Source organism: Tympanuchus pallidicinctus, unplaced genomic scaffold (assembly GCF_026119805.1).
Source record: "Tympanuchus pallidicinctus isolate F22 unplaced genomic scaffold, pur_lepc_1.0 scaffold12, whole genome shotgun sequence".
Taxonomy (NCBI): Eukaryota; Metazoa; Chordata; class Aves; order Galliformes; family Phasianidae; genus Tympanuchus; species Tympanuchus pallidicinctus.
This window is the reverse complement of record NW_026294637.1, coordinates 32,517-53,530: the sequence shown is the minus strand read 5'-3', so window position 1 is coordinate 53,530 and position 21,014 is coordinate 32,517. Positions and strand designations below refer to the sequence as shown.

General features: G+C 43.0%; 1 protein-coding gene across 1 annotated transcript in view; it reads left to right on the top strand.

Moving 5' to 3' along the window:
• Nucleotides 1-20,748, top strand: part of IQGAP1 (IQ motif containing GTPase activating protein 1) — a 47,809-nt gene extending 27,061 nt beyond the window's left edge. The window contains exons 23-38 of the mRNA XM_052672385.1: nucleotides 1,683-1,891; nucleotides 2,889-3,044; nucleotides 3,187-3,350; nucleotides 3,999-4,223; nucleotides 6,027-6,167; nucleotides 6,259-6,343; nucleotides 8,581-8,813; nucleotides 9,574-9,706; nucleotides 10,052-10,154; nucleotides 10,996-11,131; nucleotides 12,942-13,029; nucleotides 13,463-13,675; nucleotides 14,734-14,900; nucleotides 16,193-16,315; nucleotides 17,013-17,121; nucleotides 18,820-20,748. Coding sequence (XP_052528345.1) covers nucleotides 1,683-1,891; nucleotides 2,889-3,044; nucleotides 3,187-3,350; nucleotides 3,999-4,223; nucleotides 6,027-6,167; nucleotides 6,259-6,343; nucleotides 8,581-8,813; nucleotides 9,574-9,706; nucleotides 10,052-10,154; nucleotides 10,996-11,131; nucleotides 12,942-13,029; nucleotides 13,463-13,675; nucleotides 14,734-14,900; nucleotides 16,193-16,315; nucleotides 17,013-17,121; nucleotides 18,820-18,933 — 2,399 coding nt within the window. The 3' untranslated portion in view covers nucleotides 18,934-20,748. The remainder of the gene's footprint in view (nucleotides 1-1,682; nucleotides 1,892-2,888; nucleotides 3,045-3,186; nucleotides 3,351-3,998; nucleotides 4,224-6,026; nucleotides 6,168-6,258; nucleotides 6,344-8,580; nucleotides 8,814-9,573; nucleotides 9,707-10,051; nucleotides 10,155-10,995; nucleotides 11,132-12,941; nucleotides 13,030-13,462; nucleotides 13,676-14,733; nucleotides 14,901-16,192; nucleotides 16,316-17,012; nucleotides 17,122-18,819) is intronic.
• The last annotated feature ends 266 nt before the right edge of the window (nucleotides 20,749-21,014 follow it).

Sequence of the window (21,014 nt, the reverse complement as noted above, 5' to 3'; positions counted from 1 at the left end):
AAGGAAAAATTCCCTCTGGCTGAGGGAGTGGAATGCACTGTCAGCAAGTTTGCTGATGACATTTCTGGGGTGCATTAAAAAGAGCATGGCCAGCAGGTCAAGAGAGGTGATCCTCACCCTCTACTCTGCCCTGTTAAGGCCTCATCTGCAGCACTGTGTCCAGTTCTGGGCTCCCCAGTACAAAAAAGACAAGGATCTCTTGGAAAGAGTCCAGCGGAGGGCCACGAAGATGGTGAAGGGCCTGGAGCATCTCTGCTATGAGGAAAGGCTGAGTGAATTGGGTCTGTTCAGCCTTGAGAAAAGAAGACTGAGAGGGGACCTGATCCAGGTCTATAAATATCTAAGGTGTTTGGGGCAGAATGGCGAGGCCGGACTGTTTTCAGTGGTGAGTGGAGACAGGACAAGGGGAAACGGCTGGAAACTGCAGCATAGGAAGTTCTGCACAAATGTGCGCAAGAACTTCTTTACAGTGAGGTGACGGAGCACTGGAACAGGCTGCCCAGGGAGGTGGTGGAGTCTCCTTCTCTGGAGATGTTCAAGATCTGCCTGGATGCCGACCTGTGCAACCTGGTGTAGGGAACCTGCTTTGGCAGGGGAGTTGGACTCGATGAGCTCTGGAGGTCCTTTCCAACCCCTACAATTCTGTGATTCTGTGACACAAAACTGGGCAGAGTGGCTGACACAGCAAAAGGCTGTGCTGCCTTCCAGCGAGACCTGGAGATTTGGGTGGGGAGAAAAGGAATGAAAAAGAACAAGGGCAGGTGTGGAGTCTTGCATCTGGTCAAGAGCAGCCTGGGTACCAGTATAGGTTGGGGGCTGAGCTGTTGGAGAGCAGCGTAGGAGAAAGGGATTGGGGGATCCTGGTGGGCGGTAGGAGGAGCATGAGCCAGCACTGTGCTCTCGTGGCCAAGAGGGCATCGTGGGGTGTATGAGAAAGAGTACGGATAGGAGGTGGAGAGGTGCTCTTTCCCTTCTACTCTGCCCTGATGAGTAGAGCATCTTCCTGTGAGGAAAGGCTGAGGAAGCTGGGTCTCTTTAGCTTGGAGGAGACTGAGGGGTGACCTCGTTGATGTTTATAAATGTGTGAATAGTGAGCGTGAGGAGGATGAAGGCAAGCTCTTCTCAGTGACATCCAGTGATAGGACAAGGGGCAATGTGTGCAAGCTGGAGCATAGGAGGTCCCGCATAAATAAGAGGAAAAACTTCTTCACGGTAAGGGTAACAGAACACTGGGATGGGCTGCCCAAAGAGGTTGTGGGATCTCCTGTGGAGACATTCAGCAGCTACCTGGACATGTTCCTGTGTGCCCTAATCTAGGTGATCCTGCCCCAGCAGGGGGATTGGATGAGATGCTCTTTTGAGGTCCCTTCCAATTCCTGACATTCTGTGATTCTGTGCAAACTTGGTTCACGGTAGTACTTTTGCTGCTGGGAAATAGGAGCGCTGATCTTTGGGGTAAGTTCAGCAAGGTGGACTCCCCTAAGCTGATACTTCATTCTATAGTGTTGACTTCTGCCGTGATTTCTTCCATGCCAGAAGTTCCGGATGCTGTCAGGAGTTATTCAAGCCCATTGGTGTTAATTTGATCCTGGACTGGCTGCTGCTTGACATGCTGTCTGCACAGAGGTAACATATGCATTAATTTGTTTCCTGTCCTCTGCTGTTTTGTCTCTTGTTTTTAGTTAATGCTGAAAACCCACCTATGGCTGTGGTTCGGAAATTTGTTCACTTGCTCGATCAGAGTGACCAAGATTTTCAGGAGGAGCTGGAGCTAATGAAACTGCGTGAGGAAGTTGTGACCTTGATCCGATCGAATCAACAGCTTGAAAATGACCTCAATCTCATGGACATCAAGATTGGACTGCTAGTGAAGAACAAAATTACACTGCAGGTAAGAAATGCAGCGCTGGGAGACTAGGAGAGTGAATTGAGGCCAATGGCAGTTAGCATGAGGACCTTCTGAGCCTGGATCTCGCTTACTCAGATTCAGTGGGAAATATTTCCTCCAGAGTTACAGGTTTTCCTCCTAACTGTTCCACTAATTACTATGTATCCCTAGAAAGAGAACTGCAGCAGAAACATCAAGGCTTCAAGGGTTGTAAAAACAAAGCACCAGAAAAAAACCCACTCGGGACCAAGGGAAAGCAATAGATAGTATGCTTGAAGGCTCAGAGAACTGTTTGTCTGTTCCCTTGTGGTTACATGAGTCATGGACTCGCACACCTCAATTTCTTCTCACGTTTTGTGTGCTGTATCAGAAGGGGGAGGTGATTTTGGAGCAGGAAATGTGCTCAGACTGCTTGGTGTTGGTTGGCTGATGGAAGCCCCCTCTGTCACTTTGCTGACGATTGATTGCACACAAGAACAACGTTGCTGATACAGCGGTGCCTTTTTTTAACTCAAGCTGGAGTTACAGTCACCTTTTCGTTTGGTCCTGAAGAGCGTGGTGCTAGGCTTGACCTTGTGTAAAATCTGAACCATGGCAGCAGTAAAGTTCAGTTCCAAAGGAGGCTCCAGCTCTTGGGCTGATGCTGGCAGCAAAAAGTATCATCGTTATCAGAGCAGTGGAGGCAGGGAGTCAGCAAAATGGAAACAGGGCTTGGGGCTTCAAGCACAGTTGAGAAAGAAAGGCATTTTCAAGCATCTTCAGAACGCTACCAGCTGTGACAGTAGTCCCTGCTCAAAGCAATTAGTCCTGTAGGTTCTCACCCAATTCTGGAATGTGGGGACAAAACAGAAATCACTGCTATAACGGAATGTTTCACTTCATGATCTCCTGATGTACCTTGACTGCCTTATCCACATCTAAGGAAATGGTATCATGTGCAGCTTTTTCCAATATTGCATGTTATTTAAATGTGGAATCTGTCCCCCTGTGTTGTTTGCAGGATGTTGTTTCTCATAGCAAAAAGCTTACCAAGAAGAACAAGGAACAGCTCTCTGACATGATGATGCTGAACAAGCAAAAGGGAGGTTTGAAAGCTTTGAGCAAAGAGAAGAGGGAAAAGCTGGAAGCCTATCAGCATCTTTTCTACTTACTTCAGGTATAGCTTTTGCTTTGCTCCTCTTGTCATAGATGCTTACGTGTATTGGAACAGTCTGTACTGCAGTGTTGAGGCGCTGTCTGTCTTTGTGGTGTTGGCTTTTGTGGACACGTGCACTAAGTAGTTTTCCTTCTTGTTTTAGACTAACCCAACATACTTGGCCAAGCTGATTTTTCAGATGCCTCAAAACAAATCCACGAAGTTCATGGATTCAGTCATCTTCACGCTGTATAACTATGCGTCCAATCAGAGAGAGGAGTATCTGTTGTTGCGGCTGTTCCAAACAGCATTGCAGGAGGAGATCAAGTACGTTGTAGCATAGGACACAGCCTTGCTGTTGCGTCAGTTTGGACTGCTACTAAAATTGAACCTATTCTTGTGTGATGTCCCATGCTAATTTGCAGATAATGCTGAACTGTCCCTGCGTTCTGCTCATGCTGTTTCATGTTAGTCCTTTCTGTAATCTGGAATGGAGGAATTAACTTTCCTCTTTAGGATTAAAGCCATTTTTCTTTAGCCAGTGCTTTGTTGCTCAGGGAAGCACTACTTTTGATCTACTGCAGTGCTTTCCTAAGATTCAGTCCAATCTAAATTCTCTGCTGTCTGGTAACAAGGACTTCAAACAGACTGCGAGCTTGGGCTTTACAGGCCAGAGTGAAGCTGACACGAAGGTCACTCTTTGCGCTCTTTAACAGAATGTACAGCTGGATCGACATGCCCTGTTACAGAGGTGTCCACAGGCAAATGGTGCTGGATTTCCCAAGTGAGGCTGTAGTGCTCCTTGCCTCCTGTGTTCTCATCCAGTGCTGTTTGTTACTGCTGTAGTGAGATTTTATTACCAATCTATTATTTGTTCCCCAAGGGTGACGCTGAGCAGCAACCTTGTGATTCTATAATGCTGTGTCTAAAGGTGACGTAAGCATACCTCATACTTCATATTGATTCTTCCTTCAGATCAAAAGTAGACCAAATCCATGAAATTGTGACTGGGAATCCTACCGTCATTAAAATGGTTGTAAGTTTCAACCGTGGTGCCCGTGGTCAGAACGCACTGAGGCAGATCTTGGCCCCAGTTGTGAAGGAAATAATTGAGGACAAATCGCTCAACATCAAAACGGATCCAGTGGATATTTACAAGTCCTGGGTTAACCAGATGGAATCTCAGACTGGTGAGGCCAGGTATGGAAGCTGTTGCTACTGTTTTTTTCTAAAAGTTGCTCAGCTGCTTTGCTCTGTTAATCGTTCCAAACCATCCCTGCATTCATTGCATGCATCTGTCCAATTGCTACCAGCTTTTTTCCATCAGCTTGAGATGGCTTTCTTCTGAAAGGTATAAAGATCATCTTGTGACAGGAGTGTAGAGACTATTAGAAGTGAATCTCATTAGGAGATAGGCCAAAAAAAAGAACCCCAGAAAACATTTCTTTTGTGTTAGCTCATAGATTTAGATAATTATTGATTTGTCTTCTAAGCTAGCAGGTATCACGTAGAGAGAAAGTACCCATCAGTTCCATGCCAAACTTTGTTCATTTTCCATTTTGTGTGTAGCTAGGATATAGGTTCTATTTGCAAGAGAACAAAACCTGGAGAATAAGCATACCGTTGCTTATTTTCTTTTGGTCCTAATCCTCTAACCTTAATAATGCAATCCTCTCTTTATTCCAGGTAACCAAGTCTTCCATTTCTCTTTTAGAGAGGACTCATGTTTTCCCTGGTTTTCCTTTTATCACTGGTGTGAACTTACAGAAGCTTTTGTTATTGCCCTTAATATTCATGTCCAGATTCAATTGGATCAGGGCTTTGCCTTTCCTAATGCTATCCCTGGCTTCTCAGACACTTTCTCTGTATTACTTCTGGGCTTGCTGTTTTTATGTCCGTAGTCTTTCTTCTTGTGTTTGAGTTTGTCCAGGAGGCTTGCAGGCCTCCTAGCATTTTTGTCTCATTTTTGTCCTTTTTGCTGGTATGCATTACTACTGCGTTTGTAGGAGATGGTCCTTGAATATCAACAGGTGTTCTGGGGCCCTTATTCCTTCCAAGGCTTTATCCTGCATTACTCTACCAAGCTAATCTCTGAAGGAGTTGCTCTGGAACAGGCTGCCCAAGGAGGCTGTGGATGCCCCATCCCTGGAGGCATTCAAGGCCTGGCTGGATGTGGCTCTGGGCAGCCTGGGCTGGCGGTTGGTGAACCTGCACATAGCAGGGGTTGGAACGAGATGAGCATTGTGGTCCTTGTCAACACAGGCCGTGTTCATAGAATCACAGCATGCAGCTGTTCCTGTCTGCCCATGAGAAGGTTTCATCCACCTGGTCATCCTGGTTGGTTGGCCTGTAGATCCCCCACTACGTCATCTGTCCCTGTCCTCCCTTTAATCTGTGTCTATAAACTCTTGATCGGCTCCTATCCGTCCCCAGTCAGAGTTCTGTGTTTCTTCCAGTGCTTGATGTTCACCAGATTTTGAGGATTCTGTTGTTGGTTGGTTTTGGTTTGTTTTCAACACACTTCAAGGGAAGTGGAGGGGGAGGAAAAAAAAATTCTATGAAGCAAAAGACAACTCTCACAATATAGCACGCTGCGTGAGTTACTATCTTAACACTGCAATGTGCAGCTTACAAAAAAATAAATCAGTTTATTTAAATAAAAAAAAAATCGGTTTTCACTGATTTATTTGCAACCTGAGGTACTACTGCGTATCGCAGGTGACCTTCTTGACTCTAGAGAGCGTGTCTGCATGTGGTACAGAAAGATACAGTTCAGAGTTAGCTGGGCCTGTTCTCACAGCGACTGCTGCAGGGACAGCAGAGGACGTGAGAAGTCCTTTGCTCTTTCAGTGCTAGCATTCTAATGAAAGTGAAAGCGTGCAGCTCTTTGCAGCCAGGTGAGCGTGGATCTGTTTGTGTGTCAAGCCAAAAATTCTGCCTGGCACTGACAAAAGTATATTAGGCTGAGGAGTGCTCACCTTCACATCTGACTTTTCCAAATAGCAAGTTGCCGTACGATGTTACACCTGAACAAGCTCTTCATCATGACGAGGTGAGGACGCGCCTGGATGCCTCAATCCGAAATATGAAGGCAGTGACAGACAAGTTCCTGTCTGCCATCGTTGGTTCAGTTGACAAAATCCCGTAAGTCTGGTGTGTCACCGCGTTATCCTGCAGCAGTTAATAGTGGGTTCATCCGTGAGGAATTCTCACTTGCCTTTTATTTCCTTCAAAGTTACGGGATGCGTTTCATCGCCAAGGTACTGAAAGACTCCCTGCACGACAAGTTTCCTGATGCTGGCGAGGATGAGCTTCTGAAGGTAAGGAGCTGAGCAGCTCTGTGAATCATTGTCTGCCACGCTGACTGCAGCAGATGCATCTCAGTGTTGTTTGTTGGGTGTACGTGTGCAGAGAAGTTTCAAAGCTGCAGTTTAAGTAGACAGGCTATTTGTTGTTATGGGTATAAAGTACTTTGCCCTGTGCTTTGGATTGCTGGATACATGTTTGTCAGAGACATAATGCAGCGTTCAGAAGAGGTCACCCTATTGCTTTTCCTTTTGCTTTTAATATCTTGGGCATTGTGCCCCCTAGGTTTCTTGGCTTTGGGATGCTCTTGCTGCTGAATGGTACACCTTGATTTTGCTGGTATTATCTGAGTCAGTTGCTCTTTTTTTAAAGAGACAGTGCCAAGTAAAAAAGGTCCGCAAAATTCTACTATTCTCACTTCCCTTACAATATTCTAGGGCATTACAGCAGCTGCAACAAAAGTATATAGTGTGATTTTTCATAATGTGTGGGCAGTTGTGTACTGTACATTTCTGTACGTTTGGAGAACGAAAAGGATTTTAGTAGTAAATGCTTCCAAATGAGCACAGCATTGTGGCTTTCATTGGAATTGTCCTGGCCTTTTGTTATTTTAAAGATCTTTCTGTCTGTGAGTGCTCTTCTTCTTAATAAAACAAAGAGTGGCTTTGACATTACTTGCCACAGTCTCTTTAAGCTTTTCTGTCTCTGCTTCATTACGAAGTAATTACCAATCTGAATGCTGTTTTCTTCTCTCTTCTAGTTCTGTGCTTTCCCATTCTGAGGCATCGATTCTTTCTGTGCAGGTGAATTCATTTTTTCCATCTGTAAATGTAGGTGGAAAGCTGCAGTTTTTATTAATCCTTGTGGAAACAATGTCACGGCCCATGCTGCACTCTGAACTGCAGCTGCGTGCGGTGACTGCCTGTAGATGCATTAGGGCCTAAAACTACTCCTACAGTGTACTGTTCTTGTCTTCCTACTACATGTTTTACTATTATCAATATGATTTCTCTCACAAATGTGTTTCTTATGACTGGTAGTGAACAGTTTTGTCTGTTGTGACCATGTGCCGTCACCTGGGATAGTAGAGCAAGAGCTGAAACCGCTGTCAAAACCATGACCTCTCTGAAAGCAGTTAATTTCTGGGGCAGCTTAGCAATGGCGAAGCTTCTTCTTTCTGTTTTTGCCATTTCTTCACACCTCTGATCTCTTCTGTGCATTCAAATCGCACGTGAAGCAGGAGAAGCCCAGATTCTGTGACTTGGCTCTGCGCAGATTGATGTGAAACTCCAGGAAATACTGAAGCATGTGGCGTGGGAACTTTTGCTGCATGTCAGCGTGCTGGGCCAATGCCTTTTTGTTGTGGGAATTACTGCAGGCAAATGTCCAATACGGGTTAGAAGTAGATGGATGAGCACGTGGATAACGGGCTGTCTTTATCTTTGGGGCCTCGGCGTTCATTGCTGCTCACTTAGCTGGTGAATTGGACTTCTTTTGAAATGTCAAATACCGCTCATCTTCGGTACTTCTGAGTTGCTTACTTCTGGATTAAATGTTTTTGAGTTCCTCTCAGTTGTTTTTAATTGGGGATCTGTAGCTAAAAATGTTGCTGATTAATCAAAGAGGTATTCTGAGAGAGAAAGAAGTGCTCCGGAAAAGGGGCAGAAAGTAGCTGCTGTTTTCTCAGCTCAGCTCCTTGGTTTGCCACGCTTCACCATTTTTGCTTTGTTGGAGATGGTGGTCAATTCTGCACACCTGTGTTAGGAATTGGCTCCTATCCCTTAATGAGACTGCAGTACCAGGTTTCTCTGTAGCGTAGTTCTGCCTACTGTTAGACTAAGCTTGGTTTAATTCTCAGAGTAACTTCTACGTTTGTATGAGGAATTCTTTGGTAACTTCTAAAAATATATAGACAGGTGGTATTCAAAGTTAAATTTGAAAACCTTTGTGTGTAGGAATATCTGCAGTTGTGTTGTTCTGGAGCTAGTAGTGGTCAGTCTTACCACTTCTATGTTGACAGGTTGTGCATTTATTTAGTGTATGTGTCTATGTTATAGTGTGAAACTAAGATTCTTTGGGACAGCATGTGCTTATTAATGGCAGCGCGGTAGACCCTGCATCTTGAATGGGGCCCACAGTTCACAGGAAGTAATTGGTCAGAACTCACTCAGAGTAGTTTCAGTAAAACTCAGTGGAGGTCTGTGCCATTGCTTTTTCACGTGTTTTTTTTTCTCTCATCAATTTCTCCTAGATTGTTGGCAACTTACTCTATTACCGCTACATGAATCCAGCCATTGTTGCACCGGATGCATTTGACATAATTGATCTTTCAGCTGGAGGGCAGCTGACTACAGATCAACGAAGAAACCTTGGTTCTATTGCAAAGATGCTGCAGCATGCTGCGTCCAATAAGATGTTCATGGGAGACAATGCGCATCTGAGCATCATTAATGAATACTTGTCACAGTCATACCAAAAATTCAGGTAGAAGACTTGAGCTGATTGTGTTGAGGAGTTTGGCAGAGGACAGTGTTGCAAACAAAAAGGAGCAATGAATTTTAAATGTAATAAATTCCATCTCTGTCAAATAGGAAGTCTGTTGAAAATGAGAGATTGCCCTTTGGGCTTCCACAATCATTGATAATGATGGCATATAAAATACGTAGCTGGAATTCACAAACTAGATATAGTATATTAATGAGCTGCTCAAAACAATTGGCTTTGCCATACAAGCCTCCAGAGTAAAGGCTGTTTTTCTGTGTGTTTATTATGATATTCTGGCCATTGAAAACTAGAGTGTGCATGCGTTCTTTCCTATATGCACCCTAGTTCTCTGTATGCAAACTAGATGGCACTTTGGATTAAACCAGGCTGGAATTTAGTTGTTTGTATAAGAAAATAACTCTTGAATGAAGAGCTTCTTTATGTCTTTCATCTTTTGGAAGAAAGAAAACTGGAAATGGCTGGGAGTGAGGATTATTCTTGCAGCTGAGACAGAAGGATGGGTGCACAAGGTCATTTGGTCCATGGACTTGTCCTGCAGATGCTTACAGTGAGCTGATGCCGACATGGCCAGTACCAATAACTGAATCTTCTAGATAGCTTTTGATGTGATAAGCTATAGCTTGTCCAGCTGTAGTATGCTTGGGAACCGTGGTTTAAAGAAGAGCAGCTGCTGGTTTGCTGATTACCTTTTTCTTCTTTTTCTTTTTTTTTTCTTTTTTTTTTTTTTTTTTTTTTTAAGACGCTTTTTTCAGGTTGCTTGTGAGGTTCCTGAATTGCAGGATAAATTCAATATTGATGAATATTCTGACTTGGTGACTCTCACTAAACCAGTTATTTATATTTCTATTGGTGAAATCATCAATACACACACTGTAAGTATACGTCAGTCACAGCTGCTCCTTCTTAAGCAGTTCTTACACAGAAAATGCTGCTGCTGTTGAAACCTCAAGTAGCCAAATCTGAAAGTGATTTCATTTGACTGTAGAGCTCGAGGGTTTGTAAGCGTTTAGAACTTAACAAGTTGCTGGTGTTTTAAGCTTATTTTGGAAGTGTATGAGTATATGCAGATGGTACGACTTTCAGCCGTGATATTGCAGCTTTAGAGTTCAGTCAAGTTAAGATTTTTTTCTAAAAGATACTAGCACAAAGGAATATAATTTCAATGTGTAGAGAAGGATTTATGATTAACAACGCAATTTATTCTTCTGTTCGTTTAGCTGCTCTTAGACCATCAAGATGCAATTGCTCCTGAGCATAATGATCCAATTCATGAATTGCTGGATGACCTTGGAGAAGTTCCTTCAATTGAGTCCTTAATAGGTGATCTGTTTTACTGCAGAATTATGTAGTATTACTTTAGATGATTTGAAGTGTAGTGAAGAAACTATCAAAGGAATAATCAGCGGCCATTTGGAAGTTGGTGGTCTAAAAAAAGCAGTGTACTTATTCCAGTTTATTCTTCTGAGAATGAAGTTATTCTCAGAACTTGTTATCCTGTGGAAAAAAATACACCTGGCTTCTCTCTTGTCTCCAAACACCTTGTGTCACACCAGTTTCTAGGAGATGAACAGAGACTGTGCAATGTGTACTTTGTTCCCTTGTGTCGGAGCCATTGCTTTGTGCATCCTGGCATATTTGCAAAGGTCTGTCCACTGTCTTGAGATCTGTGCTCCTTAGGAGTTCAGTAGTAAATATATGAGGTTACATGCATCATGCAGGAGAAGTGCAATTTTTGGCATGTGGACAATTAACTTTTTTCCCTCCTTTTGGGTGCACCCATCAGTGAATGTCTGATAAAGGAACAATAGGGGCAGGAGAAAAAACCTTTGAGTTGGAGGGAGGCAGGATCTAACTTCTCCGTTACTTATCATGGCAGTTTTCTAGGAACGGGATCTGAGTCCAAGTTTAGTCCCTCACTGTATACAAAATGAAGAAGTTGCACCAGCCTGTCTCTCTTTGGTTTCTGTATTCCTGCTGTTGCAAGCATGAGATCTAGTCTGCAGGTCTTGGGGGATGGATGGAAGGACACAGTTTTCGGGAGGATGCTTGGACATCAAAATAGTTCCCTGGGTGTTGCTCCTCAAGGAAAGTAAGAACTTTTTAAAGGAATGATTGCTGGCATGTTTTACCCTAATGTATAAAATCGTTTTCTACTTGACAGGCGAAGGGTCTGGCAACATTAATGACCCAAACAGGGAGATGCTGGCAAAGACAGAGGTTTCTCTCACGCTCACTAATAAATTTGATGTTCCTGGAGATGAAAATGCAGAGATGGATGCTAGGACAATTCTGCTGAAGTAAGTGAGAGATGAACTAGCTGATGTATTTCTTAAGAGAAGAGGGAGACCAGAACCTGGATTTTCTTGCTGTTCTGTTTGTGCAAGTAGGAGAACTGAAGTTTAAATTGAGTAAAGGTGGTGCTGTGACTCAAAGTACATTGAGGTTGTAGCCATTTCTTTCCAATGCTGTAGCTGTTAAATTTGTGCTTGCTAGTTCTTTGTCAGTGAAGAACTTGTCACTCTCTAAAAGTGTATGTGTGATAATTCTGGAGGAGAAAGATTACCAGAAAAAAAATATTCCCAGTGTGAGCAGGTCTGATGGCAGCAGTTAAACTTACTTTCATATGGATGATTTGTTGGGATTATTTTAAGTAACCCATGGCATTCATCACAATGTAGTTTTAAGTCTGAAGTCTGTTGATGTGAAATGAAGATGTAGTCCTATTTGTGATGCCTAAATGATGCCCTGTGCAAATACTCTCAGTAGAATACGTGCGACACGAGGAAATTCCCTGAGTAACAGTGTCTAGCGTAAGGGATGCTGTACTGCTAAAAACTGCTGGCTCTTAGAGGGCCAGCTGATTTATTTAGCCTATGAGCAGAATGTGTCTGTATCCTGTTAGTGGAGCAGGAGGCAGTGATGGTAATTTATGGTGTTCTGCCTGTAGCTTTTTCCGTGCTGTGAGAAATACCTCCTGGTTCCCACCTTGCCTTGGTTCACGACGCACTTCTGTTCCCTCTGCACTCTCTGTCCCCCACACTTGACTGAGATAAACAGCTTTTTGGGTAGCAGTGTAAGCCTGATGTGAAGAGTGCAATGGACAGCCGGTGACTTGGTTGTTGTCAGACTCTCTTTGTCTGGGAGAACTCGGTGCCAGCACCGCCTGTTGGCCACTTGTCAGCAAGTCCCTCTTGCTGGGCTGCAGAGAGCAGCTACCTGATGTCGTGTGCTCTGATGCACTGTTGCTCTGATGCTAGGTGGCATAGCTGAGAGTTCATGAGGTCAGCTTATGCTGGGCCACGATGGAGCAATGACCTCTCAGAAGAAAGTGGGATATCTAAAAATATTCTTACACTGAGTTGCTTGAAATATATGCCAGGATTGCCCTACCCTGCGGAAGGTGACACTGATCTCAGAAGCATTTACCAGATGTACCTGAAATCACCTAAGATGTGGATGGTCAGCAGGGTGTTGATGCAATTTCTTGTGCCAGAAGTAACTCTAGCTTGATTGCAAAGTACTGAAGGCACCCTTTGGTGTCATTTGGCTCAGGGCCCCACTTGCTTCAAACTGAACACTGACTATGCAGTTAAGCTATAGATCTTGATTCTGAGATCAAAGAATGACCCTATTTGTCACTGGATTGGAAGCAGATGCCTCCTTTGGCTAAGTTAGTGTACATGTAAGAAAGTGGTCCACTTCATTTGTTTATTTCTTAACCCCTGTTAGAAAGCATTAAAGTGCACTTTGAATGGAGAACATTGGACTTTTTCTGGCTGTGTGAAATTGCTGTTGCTGCTAACTGCTTTATCTTTGACCTCAAAATGTGCAGCATCTGTGGTCCAGGTGGCAGTACTGAGACGGCCTTAATATGCATGGAGGGAAGTTCCAGCTTTTTGAGAAGGCGTTAAGGAGCCATGCTGTGTGCTGTACAGATGTGTCTTCTGGGGAATCGGTTTCTGATACAAGGGTGTCAAACAAAGTAAATTGGTTCTCAGAGTTCTGGTCTCAGCTAAAATCAGTAACGCTGCTCTTATTGCAGAATAGCAATATTGAAGGTCTCTTGGCTTAAATCTTTACCTCCTATTCTCCATGGTTTCTCTGCAGCACCAAACGCTTAATTGTTGATGTGATCCGCTTCCAACCTGGGGAGACGCTGACTGAAATCTTGGACGCTTCAGCTACTTCTGAGCAAGTATGAGGAATTTTTTCCCTGTGTTCTTTTTAGACTGAGAATTTGTTGTTTATCTAGATGCATGTGGGTATTGTTGGGAATCTGCATTATTATAGCATAGTGAAGCTGTCTGCACTGGTTTTGGAGCTGCATGTAGCACAGATGATGAGGGGATACAATGGAAATAAAGAGCGCGTGTGAGTCTAGCTCTTTGATAGCTATTAGAAAATACTTATTCAGAAGACTGTTTTGAACAGTAGGTTGGTGTCTGCCAGTTCCTGTATTAGCAGGACAGTTCTGCCAGTTTTCATCCAGTGTATCATAAGTCGGTTCTGGAATGACTGAACAAAAATTCTGTGTCCTGTTATGCTGGGGTCAGATGATCTTCTAGTTCTTTATCACCTTAAAAATAATAAGTTTATGAACTTGTAACTTTCTTGTTGTCTTTTTCTAGGAAGCAGAGCATCAAAGAGCTATGCAGAAACGGGCCATTCGTGATGCTAAAACTCCTGATAAGATGAAAAAATCTGTGTCTGTGAAGGAAGATGGCAACTTAAATCTTCAGGGTAAAAAAGAGAAAATCAAGACAGGCCTGAAGAAGCTGACAGAACTAGGGATAGTGAATGCAAAAAATAAATACCAGGAGCTAATCAACGATATTGCAAAGGTATGCCAGTTAGTGGTTTTTCTAGTAATTACAGAGAAGGAGTTTGGTTTTTTTTATGGCTTGCAGTGTTGTGAAGCTGGTGTGAGTTTTCAGGAGTAAGTTTTGCAGTAGTTAGAGATCTGAAATAGATAATTTGCTTCTACATCTTTGCATTTGCAAAGTCTCTTGCTTTTATCGGAAGTTTGTGTTTTCACAAATAATTCTGTTGCCAGAATCTCAGGCACCTTACGTATCAGACATTGGAGGAAATCCCTGGTGTGTGATCTCTTCTCCTAGTCCTTTTCCTGGTGTAAATAGTGCCTTTACAAACACACTGGCACATGGCAGTTTTGTCCATAACTTCAAGAAAAATGAAGCCTTGTTTTTATTTGAATACACTCACTGATTCAAGAACTGAAACACTTTAGGGAGGACCTAAGAAAAACTTAGGCGAGTGAAATAACGCCATTGCACATTGAAACGCGTTATCAGCACAGCATGTCATACATTTGCCAACGTAATACATGGGAAAAGATGATGTGTATGAAGTGAATGAATTACCCCTTTCAGAAGTGAGATTAAAACTGATCATTCGGTCATTAATAAATATCGGAAATGAAAATGACTTGAACTTATTGTATTTTTTGTTCAGTTATTAATATAGCATGTTTAAAAATGGCTGACTAGCAAAGACAGGCTGTCACATTTATGCATTTTTGTGGTTATAGCTCTTGATTTTTAATGTACTCCTGCTACCCAGTGAAAGCAAAAATTGCTGTCTTCCTTAAATCACATACACTAGTCACTGCAATTATGACAGCACTGAAGATTGAGAAAGCAGCAGAATGTTTAAAAGAACTGCTGTGTGGAGCTGGTTAGGTCCAAAAACAGTCAACAAAGAAATGATGACACTTAAACTGGGGCAGGTGTGACTGAGGAGTCCTAATACAGCTTGTTGCCTGAAGCAAGGCTAATCAGAATTGAGCGGTGCTTCTCAGCCTGTCTCTGCACTCTGAGCTTGAGCCGCCAGATCTCTTCCATAACCAGTGGGTCTCTGCGTGTTTCACTCTGTGCTGTAGGATATCCGAAATCAGCGCAGATACCGTCAGAGAAGAAAGGCAGAGCTGGTGAAGCTGCAGCAGACATACAGTGCCTTGAACTCCAAAGCTACCTTTTATGGGGAACAAGTTGATTACTACAAAAGCTACATCAAAACCTGCTTGGATAACCTGGCCAGCAAGGGCAAGTAAGTATCTCTGAACTGTGCTGTGACTCTATAAATGAATGCTTGTTTCAGGAAAAAAATGCGTAGGTCACTGCTAAGAAAAAATTGTAATACCATCTGCGCAAAGCTAAGGGAGAGGGAGACCCCTGAGTGGGGTCAGAGAGACATAGTCAAAGGAATTTTGGTCCTTTGGAGAGAGAGGAATGGAGAAAGACCAGAGGTGGTGGTTGGGTTGCTCAGGTAATTGACACACTGCTTGGTTAGTCCCTCCCATAATTCTTTCTTGCAGTAGAGAATGGAAGCATCCTTTATACTTAAAATGACAGCACTGATCCTGGTTTGTCCTCTCTTTGTCCCAGAGGCAGTTTGTACAGTGGAAGGCAGTTCAGGTTTTCCTATAAGAAAAGCCATGTCTTTCCACCCTGAGTTTGGTTCATCTCTTTCCTTTGGCAGGAAGCACAGCATAGTCCTCAGCAGCCTTAGAAAATGTTTCAATGTAACTGGGTTTGTTTTCCCTGTTTCTTTTTTAATCTGAACACAGTGTGGAAAAAGAGAAATGCTCTGGAGAAATGCCAGAGTTGGGTTTGCATGCGTGTGGCATGCTGTTGGAAAGAGCGGAGCACCAATGTGGGAAAGGGAAATGGAGTAGGCATGAAGCCTGAAACGGCTGGCGTCAGAGATTGTGGTTTGGAGCAGAGTCTGATGTGTGAGGCAGTCCTGGTCTCTGCTTTCTGAAGCAGGCTCACAGGATTGAACTCTGCTGCAGCGCTGTGGGGTGGGCAGCAGGGTAGCAATTGGTCGGACAGGGCAAGCAGGGGAGCTGCACTGGCATGTCCTTGGACAGGTGATCAGTGCACTGAGTGTGCAGAGATGAGGAAGTCCAGATCTACCAGGGCAACGGGCTGTACACAAATAGACCTGATGTGTGTAATTTTGGAGCATCTAAATAATCAGTGGCCTTTTAAAATTTTGTTAAGTGTCGCAGTGGCTCTTATGGATCTGTTTTCAGAGCGCCGGTGGAAACAACTTGTTAACCATAAGAACTTTTGCCTAGCTGTATAAGTAGCGGTGTTTTTTATGAAGTGCTGTTGTTTGTGTTCTGCTTCTGTTGTATGAGTTACTGGTAAATAGTAGGAAGTCAGAGATCTGACCTGAGCTACCAGTGCTGTGCAGATAAACTCGGTAGTGAAATATATCAGCTCTGTTAGTTGAACCATCTATTCTGGTTCTAGCCACGCGTCCCCCTAGTATAAACTGTTTATTGCATTTTGTTTGCTCTCTGTTGTGTTCTTTTAACCCCTTCTTCCTTCCAGAGTCTCTAAGAAGCCTCGAGAGATAAAAGGCAAAAACAGTAAAAAGATTTCTCTAAAATACACTGCAGCTCGGCTTCATGAGAAGGGAGTGCTTTTAGAGATTGAGGACCTGCAAGTTAACCAGTGAGTGTTCCTTAAAAACTCATTAGAGCTAAGTAGCTTTCCTAGAGAAAGAGGGAAATGTTGCACGCTGCTTTTGACTACTTGGGCTGGCAGGAGCTGAGAAACTTCACAAACTGCTGACGTGCTGTTCTCTATTTCTGGTGAAATGGGAGCAGATCTCTGGTAGATAAGTTCCATGTGCTTTAGGAATGACGCCCTCTTTCTCCCTGTTCCCCCACAGCCCTGTCATGGAAGGATTCCTCCTTGAGTGCCTTGCTGCTGTGACTAATGAACTTTCAAGGCTGACCTGAGCTTGCTCAGCTGCCTCTTGCTGGCCTTGAGTAACTGATGTCTCTTTCGCACTATAGACAGAAGCTGCTTGCTGCTGGAATTTTTATCGGCGTTGTGCTTTGCACTCAGTGCAGTGAGGATGTCTAGGAGCAGAGGTGGGCTGCTGATCCACGTGGGCTGGAGTGCTGTGTGTGCTTACTGTGCTTGTAGGAAGGTGCAACCTAGCAGCTGTACAACGTTAGGCTACATTGTTGTAGCCTACTATTCATTTTTCTACTGAGTCTCATTCCGAATGAGAATATGGAATTTAGGAGTAGGATTAGACATTTACCTTCAGCTTTCATCTGATGTGTCCTTTCCCTGTCATTAGGAAGTGCATGTTCAATTATGGTTTTCATATGCGGTTTTCAATTTCTTAAATTTACAGATTTAAAAATGTAATATTTGAAATCAGTCCAACAGAAGAAGTAGGAGATTTTGAGGTAAAAGCAAAATTCATGGGGGTACAGATGGAAACCTTTATGTTACATTATCAGGTAAGAAAAATCTTATTTAATAATGACAGCCACGGCATGTGAGTTTCATGGGATGTATATGAATAGCAAATATCTCTTCTGCTTGCCAGACCTTTTATCAAAATACTAATTACACGTTTTTTGCCTGAACAGTGTGAAAACAAGGGAGCATCTTTAAACGGATAGAAGGCAGACTTAGATTAAGTATGAGGAGGAAAATGTTGACCTTGGGGCAGTGAGGCCCTGGCACAGGCTGCTCCGAGAACAGTGGGTACCCCATCCCTGGAGGTGCCCAAGGCCGGGCTGAACAGGGCCCCGGGGAGCTGGCAGCTGTTGGAGTCCCTTCCAACATCAGCCCATGCTGCGGTTCTGTGAGCAGCTATTGTGACAGCAGGAAATTTGTTGCAGACGAAACATACAGTGCCAACGGGGGACTGAGGCTAATTTGTTTCTTTACTAATGAAAGCTTTGTGTCAGTCTGTGTCTTAGTTACACTTACATAAGTATGCACCCTACTTATGTGAGTCTGTTGGAACAGACTTACAGGCCAGCTTTCCCAAATGGTCCCCATTCTTCTTCCCATACCACTGCTGTTATGCCTGGCAGCTCTGTCCATGTGTGTCTACCAAAACTTGGTCGCCAAGTATTGCTAGGTATGGTAACAGCGGATGTCCCAGGCATATTGGAACAAATTGCATACAGGAGCACTCTGCACAGAGATATGTCTGCATTGCAGTCCCTGACTGACTGCTAGGAGAGACAGCTGCCTTACATGTCCCATCTGCTCTGGGAGCTGCTGTAGTTCATTCCAGTGCTGATCTGTTGGAGCTGGTCGCAGACTTCTTGGTGTGGCTACTCGAGGTCACTTGGTTCTCAAGCACGTGTGGTAGAACCACTCTGAACAAACTGCCACTGCTCATCCAAGTGTAGCGTTGGCAATGGCTTCAGTTAAAAAGTCTCACGTTGCCAGAGTTTTTATAGAAGACTATAGAAACAGCTGTTTGGTGTTCGTTCTGGTGCCAGGAGCAAGATTCACCATTTGGAATACATGCAGTATTCCTTGCAGTAGCACTACGTGAATGCTTTCTCCAAGATGCACTGTTCTAGGAGAGGAGACTGTGGGAAGGAATTGTTGCTGAGATGAATCGGTGCAGGGAGTCGTACATCTTTGTCGGGTGCGTCACTGATGAGAAGAAATTGTAACTGGAGCCAGTGCCTATGTGAATACAGGGGAAACTGAATTGGCATAATGTAATTAGTCCTAATGGAGAAGTTGTTTCTTTCTGTGACATACATTGTATTGTTCTAAACCGCCTCTGTCTCCTCTATGACAGATGAGATTTTTAGAGAGTCGTGCTGTGGAATGTTGTATTGCTTACACAATAAGATTAGGCAAACGGGAGAGAGATTCTGAACATTACAGCTTTACATCTGTTATGTGAATGAAAAGCCTGGTATGGTCTAAAGCTGAAATTTGACTTTCTATTTATGATTTTTGTAATTCTTTTAAACCAGAGATTAAGACAAACATCTGAGAAGTCTTAGTGCAGCTTATTTGTTCCTGTACTGTGAGTGGATCCTTAACCCTCTCATTTTTCTAGCTTATGCTATGTATTTTGTGATAGGTATTCCACAAAACCCCACCTTATCACAATGTCTTGTATAAGTTTGTATGCACTGTTAAAGATTGCTCACTCATAACTGTTTTCTCTTTGGTAGGATCTTTTGCAGCTGCAGTATGAAGGTGTTGCAGTTATGAAGTTATTTGACCGAGCAAAAGTAAACGTTAATCTTCTGATCTTCCTTCTGAACAAGAAGTTTTATGGGAAGTAACTGACCTTTGCTGGCAAATCTGTGAGAGGGGAGATGAATAGAAGCCTTGCGTATGTGACTTCTAATGACTTTGCTGTGCATCACTATGTGCCCATGCCTTGCTGAAATATATCAAGTCTGTTACAATTAAAGCCTAAGAACTTCTTGTGAATTGACAGTGCTGACTGACGCTGCAGGGAGCTGCTTTCTTGTACCTTTATGATGTTTATGTTCAACTTGATGTAATAATTTACAGATGGCCTCTTGAGTAGAGGTACTGCAGTATCCATTTAACGCTTAAGGACGGGGAGTGAAACAGACAAATTCTTGGCAAGTTAGCTTTTAGTGTTGCTTGCAAAGGTTTTGAAGAGTAAAACTAAGTTCTTTTCCCCCCAGTTTTAGATCAATGTTCCATATATCTTTACCAGATTCAATAACGTTAGGCTCTACTTGCAGACTTATCAAAAGAAGACAATTATCTTAAATAGGTTGGCTTTTTAAAAGTTTAATTTTTCTAGCTCTGTCAAACCCCCTCATTTCCTCATCTGTAGTGGATTTTTCACTGTGGTGATTGTGCTGCTGTTCTGCTATATCCAGTAAAAATGCAGAGACTCTTTAATAAATCCCACCAAAAATTGTTTGCCCTGCCCCCTTTTTTTTTTTTTTTTTTTTTTTAAAGAAACATCGCTAATTACAAATGTCATTTTTGCAGGGTTTTTTTGTTTAGATTACTGTGTTGTAGAACTGCCTTATCTCTCTGAGCTCACACGCAGTATTGCTCCATTGGCATAGATTTTTTGCTAATGAGAGCCACTCACAGAACTGGAGTTGGGTGCATCCTTGAGATAAGTTTTCCGTAGTCCTTTAGTAAGTATCTGCTGGTGTCTGGTCTGCATGAAACGCTTGTTACTGGCATGCACCAACATTTACAGCATCACCTGATAAGATATTTCTGTATTTTATAACAAGATATTTTAATGTTGGTGCATGCCAATAAAATAATATTTTAATGTTTGTCCAGCACAATGCATTAACAGAAATTCCTCTTCATACCATACCAACCAAAAAAGATATTTGCAGTGTAGGTCATCTGAAAGAGAGTGACCTCAGAACTAGATTTTCACTAATATCTGAAGAAGTGATGTATAGTGAGTTAAAGATCTTGCCTTGATTTTTTTTAGTTCTATCTAGCTGCATGCGAATTTGCTGTATCATAGAGGGACTTGAGAATTGTATTACTTTGATTTGGGGGTGATGAGAATAACGGTAGAAAATTCTTAAATATTGTTAACAAAATGCAGCTGTACTCTGCAGGCTCTTGAGCTACAGAGATGAATCCCCTCTCTCCCTTTTAATTTTTTTTAATTGAAAGCTTTTAATATTTTTCAGTGTCTGGCAGTCTTTAAACCACAACCCAGGTGGGATCAGGGAAAATGCAGTGAGGTGTTAGCGGTGATTGTACACTGATCGAGGAAAATATCCTTACCAGGTGATTTACAATACTTGTCTTGTTACCTATGCTTAATGACAAAAAAATTTTGACAAAAATTGAAAACAAACAAAAAACAAGAGAATGAACTGAAGGAGGAGTTTGTTCAGAGACAGAGCTTTTTTTTTTTTTTAATTATTTTTTTCTTAGGGAAAAACTGTTAATAAAGACACAGTCTCAGCAGTGAATTATATGTATTCTATAATTTATTGGTGACTTAGCTTTGCTTATTTCCTGTACACCACTGTATTTACAATTGGAGCAGCTATAAGTAGAAGGCATGTCTTTCCTTGTTAGTAAAGTTTGCCTCTGTAACTCACATATAAGTAAAAAGCCATTTGTGCCCAGTGATGCTGTGTGTGACCTTGACTGGAAGTAGCCCTGACTGTGCCGTTAGGCCCTGGGTGCAGCGTGGCGGTGCTGGATAGACTATGTGCACAGGAAGCGTGGTTCAGCAGCTGCATTGCTGGTGTGTCGTGAGCCAGCCTTCCCTTTGAAGTCAGAGTAGCACTGGGGGAGCTGTGGGATGGTCTCACTGTGAAGGGTTTGGGGCAGGAGAGCAGTGCTAAGGGGTGCCCTGGAGAGGAGTGTGGGATGTGGGCTGTTTGGGGCC